The 9,468-nt window shown below is 31.9% G+C and overlaps 1 protein-coding gene across 1 annotated transcript; it reads left to right on the top strand.

Annotated features, from left to right (window-relative positions):
- The first annotated feature begins 851 nt into the window (after positions 1-851).
- Positions 852-8,543, top strand: LOC140447226 (transmembrane protein 39A). The gene is made up of 6 exons (XM_072539754.1): positions 852-1,280; positions 2,644-2,786; positions 4,106-4,204; positions 5,558-5,786; positions 7,243-7,551; positions 8,247-8,543. The coding sequence occupies exons 1-6, from the start codon at positions 966-968 to the stop codon at positions 8,481-8,483; spliced, it is 1,332 nt and encodes a 443-aa protein (XP_072395855.1). The 5' UTR covers positions 852-965; the 3' UTR covers positions 8,484-8,543.
- The last annotated feature ends 925 nt before the right edge of the window (positions 8,544-9,468 follow it).

The following is a 9,468-nucleotide window of genomic DNA, read 5'->3' as shown; positions in this document are numbered from 1 at the left end:
ACATCTTTTTAAAAAATCTTCTGGTAATTCTTCAAATATAAAGATTAATATTGAGGGTTTGATTACAAAAATAAAACAAACGTTGGTTCTTTTTCTACTTTATTTTCTTTTTTACGTTTTTATATAAACATTAATTACATGTATTTAAATGTAGTTGGTTAAACAGTGGCTATTCTGTAGTTTCTATAAATTACAACACAGAAACAGAGAAGGAATAGCATCACATTTCAAGGTGGACTTATATCTCAATCGAACATAGCGGGCTTCTGGTCCAAAATGAATTGTGCAAGTCTTCTCTGCCAATTTTGTTAATCCAAATATCATAAAGCTAAAAATAAATAGTTTGTTTTTAATATTTTCTGTGAAATATGGCCACATTTTTAATGGCGATAATTTTAATTCCTAAAAAACTTTTACCTAATTCTATATCGGCAACAATTCTAATACACATCATAACGTGAAAGAAAGAAGTTTGGGACAACATCGGACATTTTAAGGCAATTATTAAAAATAAATAAAATCTTATATCAGCATTTTCTACTTACCGCCCTATCTTTTGGAAAAATATGCATTTAAGCATCCTTATAGTAATTATTACAACCATTAACGCAACAGTTAAAAACCGTAATTATTTAAATATGATGGCAAAAAAGCAAACAATTATTTAATCGCAAATAATACAACTCCAAACACTGTGTCGAAACCACAATAAAAATGGCGTACTTGTTTTGTTGGTTGCGGTATTGCGCAGTCACGAAGCTTTGCTATGAATGCTACGCCCTCTGGTGTCCTTAGGAAATACAAATTTCAGAGGACTGTCACTCCCATAAGAGATACCCGGGCATGGCTAGATAGGAGTGTGCTGTGCTTGAGTCTTGTTTACTTTTTTTGGCATTTCAATAATATAAATTGCAATCCTTATTTCACAAATGTATCATAGTAACATGATATAAATTTGTAGCGAAATGCCACTAGTTGCAAGAAGAGTATCTCGTAACGTTGTACGTGCAACTCCAATCTCACCTCCAGTCATATCAAGTTTTGCAAATGAACCTTGTGGACAGAGGTATGCTCCACTTGGAGCATCCGTCCCAACCCTACCTGCCTTAGAACCTCCTGCTTCTCCTAAACATTTTCCCTTTCCGAACACACCGGTAGACAATGAAGTTTTCTTCGAGAGCTTGATGTGTTTTTTTGCTATGGCTTCCACTGGTTTACAGTTTTTACATTTATACAGATCTGTTTGGTGGCTGCCACACTCATATACACATCAAACAATGGTAAGAACATGTTTATGTACCAAATAGTATATAGTAACTTTTTCATATACTAAGCCACTTAATTTATCTGCTATTTGAAACAGTACTTTACAAGCAAGTCTTAAATTATGTGCACATCACTTCTACAATTACCAAATCTTTATCACCTGTAATTCTCCATTCTGGAATAAAACCGAGTTAATAATGGATTATTTGTGATTAGTGGAACAACAATATTGAAGGCCAATGATTTTTAAGAAGATTTATTAATAGAAAAAATAATGAAGGAAAAAAATATAAATTTACTTACAGAAATTATGTTTTACATGAAGTGAATGACTAGCAATTCCCTTTTAAGTGCAAATGTTTTGATCTCAATAGCAATTTTGAAGAACAGTAGGGCTATACAGATTTCTTAGGCAATAGAAAACCTATTTGTTTGATATTATGCCAGTTTTGTAAACTTTTTAAAAGTAATTCCATATAATTGAAATTAAAATGTTAACCAGTAGCTAACAGTACATCATATTCCTTTTCTTCACTTATAGCAGTTTTTGTTCTCCCTTTTTTTACTTGCAACTGACCCACTAGGAGCAAAACAATTCATTAATTTTTCAAAACCTCATACTTTTTGCTTCCTCCGTTCAGGATATCGTTGTTGATATATTCTGGATGCAAGTAGGCAATTTCTCGACCTTTCTCCTAATACTCAGATTATATTTTTTAATTCTTATACCTAAAATTCATTTTTAAAATTAAAAACATGCAACTTAGACCTATTAAAAAGGTAGTAATATTTATAAAAAATGTTATTTTTTCAAAGCCTACTGTTTTACCATTGTTAACTGGCACAAGCGGCATTTTACCTATTGATAATTACTTGTCACATTGGACAGTTATGAATGTTTTACTAAAAACTTCTTGGCTTAGAATACTGTTGATATAACATTAACCTAAAAACTGTTTTATTTATTGCATATAGTTTTGATTTATGTTTTTTTATTAGTTATTTATTCAATAAGAATAATTTTGTTATATTATTACACAAGACTAAGTTATTTCTACTTACAAAAAATTGAAGGTATTCCCGAAATTTGGAGAAAACTAAAAATATCGTGGAAAGAAATGGTTTTAGGCATAGGAAATGCTTCATAAAAATGAAAGGGTGATAAATGCAATCTTAAAAAAATGCAGCAACTTCTTAAGAGATATTACGGCTGTGAATCAGTATACTGTAAGATCAAAAACAAGAAAAATAAGTTATAATAAAAGATATTTTGATAAAATATTTGAAAAAATAAGATGTGATGGTTATGAGATTATGAGAATCATTACACATTGTAAAATATACCAAATACCATTTACTAATGTTTATTATTTTTAGAATTTCTACTTAATTGACCCATATTTGGTTGCCTTTATTGTTATAACACTATGTAGAAGACTTATTTATATTATTATGCGTGTAGTAGTGAAAAAGGTCATGATTACTACACTACCTGAACAGGAGTTTTTACACACTTTTAGGTAAGCAAGTGTTAAAAAGTATTATACTTAATGTATGAAACAAAACTTTTCGGAAAAATATTAATGAAGGATTTAAAGAAAGCGGTAAAATATATTCAAATGATATTCTAAACAACATATTACTTAACTAATTTTCTACAAACGCAATTTAAATTAAACGTATTATACTGCAATGATTTCATTATCTTTTACTTATAGTCTTTAAATTTATGTACAATCTTCTAACACTTAATTTAATTCATTTACTCTACACAAAAACATAATTTATAAAATATATTTATTACTTGACAATACAGACTTATATTTTAGACTAACTATGATTTAAATTATTCCATATTTATATCATTTGCTTAAATGACTGGAGATTTTGAAGTGAATACTTCTTATCGCTCAGTATGGTGTATTTTCATATTTTGCACCTCTATATGTTCCTATATTATTAGTTTTATTGTATGCAAATGTGGCCTCTCTTTTCTATTGGACTTTTCTAAATGAAAATTGGATTTCTTCATCTTTTTCTGTTATATGCAGTTGCCTCTTCTAAGTCTCTTGCCGCCATTGCTTCATCAATATCGTTGCACCAACTTCCCCGTGGTCGTCCTCTCTTTCTTTTTTCAGGAGGGATCCATTCCAGTACTCTTCTAGGCCATCTGTACTCTGGCATTCTTTTAACATGTACGAACGAGATTAATTGTTTTCTTTCTATGTCATCATTGATATTTCGTTCCATTTTCATTTCGTTTCTTATTTGTTTGTTTCCAACTCTCTCCAGTTTCGATCCACCGCAGCTTCGTCTCAGATAATCCATTTCTGTCGTCATTTTAAATTTAACCTTGACAAAATTAAAGCCTAGTTATCTTTGGTAGATTACCATTAAGAAATATTTCTTTAAAATGAGTAGTATATTTCTCACAGCATGTTATATTTCATAGTTAAATAAAAATATTATTAAAAGGAAAGACAGTTAAGATTTGATTTCACGTAGTGCGTCTGTATATCTGCTTATACATATTTCATCTTAAAAGGAATCTTCGGAGCGGCCATTTACAAACGCCCTGAACGTCAAAACAATCTTTCCTGTCGTAGTAGAAGTAACACTAAAATGGCTTAGATATGGACGCAATAGCGACATATGATAATAAATCCGGAAACTCATTGTCGAAACCAAATTCAGATTTCTGCTTTAATCTGTGCCTTCTAAGAATTGCAAGGCAAAACAGACGTTGATAAAGATGTAATTACATCTTTATCAACGTCTGTTTGGCCTTACAATTCTTAAAAATACATATTATTGTTTTTAAGTGTTATTCCATTTTTAGATTCTTTTTATTTACCAAAGTTTTTATGATGTTGGGGTTTTGTTTGGTCCTAGTGATGCAGAATCACAAGCTGGAGAAGATTTTGTATTTATGCTATCCGTAAGTACATTTTTATAAATACTAGATCAGTACTTTAGCTTCTATACGATTGTGAACTCCACATAACTAATATAATAGATATGTAATTAAAATTTTTAAGTCGAGAGATTTAGTTTAACTTGTAAGTCCTCATAACTTTTTACGTGGTGCATTTACTCTAGAAGCTGCACATAAATAGAAAGTTTAAACTTATTTTGACAATTTACTATTGAAAATTTACTTTCTCTTTCATTGAGTTAACAAGAAATAAACAAATATCTTTTCGCCCTTGCAGAATGAAAAACACAAACCAGTTGAGTACATGGTATTATTAACTGTATTATATGTGCTAAATTATAGCTATATATAGTGAGAGATCAAGTATAAAAGCAAATAAGACTGGCAGGATGCCTTAATAACACCATATGGCGAAACAGACACATTAACACAAATGCAGTCAAGAATTTATAATGCCAGTGTAAGACCAATAATGACGATACAGCCACAACGGAAAGGCTACTGGAAACGGCAGAGATGAGAGTACTGAGAAGAATTACAGGAAATACGCTGAGAGATCGAAAGAGAAGTGAAGACATTAGAAGAAAATGTATAGTGTATAAATAAATGGGCACTAAATAAAAAAAAAAAGAGAATGGAATAACCACATAAGCAGAATGGAGGAGACCTGTGTAGTCAAAATAGCAAGAGATAAGTAACCGATCGGCAGAAGAAGTATCGGACGACCTCGCAAAAGATGGAGTAACAACCTACCATAGAGGTATTAATCCGCCATAAAGAGGAAGAAGAAAAAATAATAGCTATTTTAAAATTTGAATAACTGCTCGACGCAAGTGAATGTCAACAACACAGTTTTTCTCACTTTCCCGTCTTTTTAACTTTCTTTTTGGCACTATTTTCCTGTCACAATGCAATACTTTGAGTTTCTTCACGTCCAAAATACCGTTTTCTCTATTTTCTATACTTGTAATAGATACACAAAGATAATTATGGATTAAAGATTATGCCCTTTAGAAATAAGAAGTCCTCCAACAAGATGAACCTACGATTTTCGACGCATAGACACAAACTGGATACAACATGCACAATATAGAGAGCTATGTTTGCATTCAAGTAAGGCTTGCTTTCAGCAGTGGACGAATTTATAATCTGAATGATTATGATAAATTTTGAGTTTATTTAATTTATATCATGATCATTTTCATCAAGAGGTATCACATTACTTCTACTTTCTCAAATATCCACCCGATAAATAATACTGAACATAAAAAAAATTAAAAACATTCATTTTCCTAATTCCATAATTTTTAAGACCAATTATTTTTAAGATATGACCAATTTATGTATTCCTTTTAGATTCCTGATTTACTTTGTATTCTTTGGTCGGAATGTCCATCCGTTTTTTGAAATAGTCAAATGGAGTTCCGCTAATCCTCCTCTGCATGCGTGTAGTTCAAGTGCTGTAGAAATACGAAAAGAAGTCGAGAATCTTGTAGGCAATTTTAATGCTAGAATGAAAGACATTCTATTTACGGCTATCTGTAACGCCTACTACGCTGGATTCATTCCTTGTTGTTTTGCTCAGGTAAGGAGAATTCATTATATAAGATTTTCTATGAAGTGTCTAATATTTTGTTATTATTTAATTGTAAATAGAATCTTTTTTTACAACTATACCAGACATTTTTATTCACGGTGTTGTCTCGGGACTAAACGGATAATATCAGGCAAATGTATGGAAATTATTCCAGAAACAGCTAACAGGATAATTGTGAAATTTCTTTTATAAAAATTATGGTGTCAACGTTAAGTAGTAAATTAATCCCCGCTAGATACTGGTTAGAAGACAGTGCTCATGTAACAGATGCTCGTGAAGTATCAGTTTTCTTTGCTTCTGGGACTGGTTACACTGATAAAGATAACAAAAAAGCATAAAGTGAACCTTATAATGGGTGACTTAAATGTCAGAACGGGTGACAGATGTAGTGGGAGAATATTATCTCGGGGATAGAAATGATAGAGGTAATAGGCTGGTCCATTTCTGCCAGCAAAACGAAATGGTAGTCTCATATACATAATTTAAGTTACCACCAAGAAGACTATATAATTTGACATCGCCACAGTACACAAAATATAATATATGTAGTTCGAAACCAGATATATTCTTATTCACACAAGACAAAAGTGAAGGAAAACACAGATTTAAGAGAAAGAACTCTCTTGGATCCATTTAAATTATGAATAACTAATAAAGACCAATAGAGAATAGAGAAAAAATTGCCAAAATAAATGCCAACATTCATTAATTGAATAGGGAACCATAAGAACAACATTGGTTAGAAGGCCTGAGGTGATCTAGTTGCTCGTGTAGTATCTGCTAGAAGATGTCACAAGACGTTAGATTGCTAGTAAGTAGGTAAATGTTGGTCAAAGATTTTGAAAAAAAATTTTAGTTCAAAATTTTTAGTAAAAGGTATAAATAAAATACCCAAACGGGCTATATCAGAAATACAGAACGTTTTCTGAATGTAAATTCCATCATCAAAGTGCACATGCTATGAGACACTAAAATATATGGGTGAAAACCCTTTAAATGTGGCTGTATGTAAGCTGTAGAGTAGTAAGACTGTATGTAGAGCCATACGTTGCCATGTTACCAATTCCAACGGTAACTTAGACATCTTAATTTTTAATACTATATAATGTAACATATTTGTAAATTTATATCATTTAAAGGGTTTTCACCCATATATTTTAGTGGCTCATAGCATGTGCACTTTGTTACACTGATGATGGAATTTACATTCCGAAAACGTTCTGTATTTGTAATATAGCCCGTTTAAGTATTTTATTTCTACCTTTTACTAAAAAAATTTTGAAATAAAATTTTTTTTGTGATACATGGTATACAGCCAGCTACAGGAACTTAGTTTCCTAGTGAAAGATTTTGAATCATACCAATAAAAATGAGTTAACATATTTAATATAATTACTCCTAATATATGCGTGTATATTTTTATTTTAGTATAAATTTGTTGCAGTCTTCGTTACATTACGATACATGGTGGGCTGCACAGCATATATTTTTTATCTTTACAAGCGGTTTTATCTCTCTTTCAATTCACATTTTCTCACTTCGGTACTGTGATACTCTTCATAGATCAGCGCTGCACTTGGGCGTATGGGACAGAATTGAAACTGGAAGAACGATGTTACTTGTAAATAATGTTTGGAAAGAAGATGTTCTGTGGCCGTATGGAGCTCTCGTCAGGTACGGGAAAGACGTATGGAGAGCCTTGGGCGACTGCAATTCCAGCGAGCCCGGAAATGTGGGATTTAAAAGGTTTTATGTAAGTATAGCTTATTTACTATCGACTAGCAGAGTTGAAATTCCTGACAGATTTTTCAGACGTAATTTACAGTATTTTTGTGTTGCAGTCTATATTAGATTTTTAATGAAATACTTCCATTCTGAAAATAATACGAGAAAAATTTCATAACAAATATAAATTTTCTTCCATTTTGTTTCTTACTGCATAATATCTATATATGTAGTAAAATATTCAAGTCTCATTCGTACCGTTGTCTTATTATCATCATCATCGGCGCTACAACCTGTGGTGAATTTTGGTTTCTTCCACAATTCGTCTCCTGTGCCCTCTCGTCTCCACAGACTGGTCTGCATTGGTTTTGAGTCTTCCTCGACCTCCTGCAGCTATTTTTCTCTTTGAATACATCTCCTCCTTGTCGCTTCCATTCTTGCGTACAAAATTTTCCTTTGGCGTATCTCTGAGAGCATATATTTTTCAGCTCTTCATATTTGCTAAAGACGAAAAGGAAAACGAACCATCTGCACCAGAAACATATAAAATAGAGTTATAGGTTTTTTATTCGGTAGCAAATTGTACTCCAATCTCTTTGTCAGCTTAGTCAACTAAGAAATACGTAATCACCTATCAATGCTGACCATGATTTATAGATGACGCCTCTGTTTATTTTAAATAAATCAAATGAAACACTATTAATAATATTTTTTCTTTTCTAGCACGTTTTCAAAAATCCAACAACATTCCTAGGGTTAAAACTATTCTTTCTGATAATTCTCATTCTGTGCCAACTGATGCTGTTAATACGTAGTACTGTATGGTATCACATTATATCACTAAGTTTTATATTATTTTTTAATTACTACGTCCTGTATAAATTATTCAGGGATTATCTAGTCTGCCAGAAGATTTATAAAGAGGAACGGGAGGCACACAAGAAGATAAATTTGAGATGAAGACTTTATTTATGTGATTTTTGTACGCATATGATGTAAATATACGATTTTAGTATCTAATATTGCTTTTATGTACTTGTCTTTATACAAAAATAAATAACATGTGATGTACATAATGGTTTTTATTTATTTAGCGTATGGATCATTTACAATACGATATTAAAAGATAACACATATTGTAAGGTTTTAATCACTTGGGTTGTACCATTTAGAAATCCAAGATTGACTTGACCAAGAGAATCGTGAAGTCAACCTTAGTTAAAGTATCTCTTCACCACCACAAAGACAATCATAGAGATCCCTGCCCTGGTTAGCTCTTAGTAGCCAGGTAGTTAGCCAGTAGAGGTATTTCGGCTAATGCCTAAGACAAACAAAGGTAGCAAGAATGATCACAAGGGAGATCAAGGCAGAACACATAATTTAAACAAACATTTTATTTAAATAAAAACAAATGCCTCTCTGCTACAGTAAGTCCTGTACAAAGTTGTAGAATACGTTAATAACAAAGAAAGAAAAAAATTGTCCAAACAAAACACTTAAAACCTGCTGTCTTCGTCGAGTGGCTACTGGATGGAAAATTGTTGATAGTAGGTATGATATCAGGTCCCTTAATAGTTATTTATTTATTTAGCGTATGGACTTTCACAGTACGATAAATATACAAATACAATAATATGTACATATATATTAAATATATTATTTAAACACTAAAGATAGAATTAATGACACTAAATATTAATGTCCAATTTACATAGCCATTCAATTGCTTCTGGGGAACATTCCGCAAAGTCCTGGAGGTTTCCATGGTAGGCACGATTCAAGCAGTCTGAAACACAATGGCTTATGGTCTGTCTAGATTGTCCGCAATCGCACTGTGGACTTTCTGCACGACCCCACCTGAACAGCGAATCAGCACATTTACCATATCCGGTACGTATACGATTAAGCCTTGCCCAAGTGGACCGGGGCAGATTTGATCCGATGA

Source organism: Diabrotica undecimpunctata, chromosome 8 (assembly GCF_040954645.1).
Source record: "Diabrotica undecimpunctata isolate CICGRU chromosome 8, icDiaUnde3, whole genome shotgun sequence".
In the NCBI taxonomy this organism is placed as follows: Eukaryota; Metazoa; Arthropoda; class Insecta; order Coleoptera; family Chrysomelidae; genus Diabrotica; species Diabrotica undecimpunctata.
The sequence above is the reverse complement of the archived record's forward strand: the minus strand, read 5'-3'. Positions and strand labels throughout refer to the sequence as shown.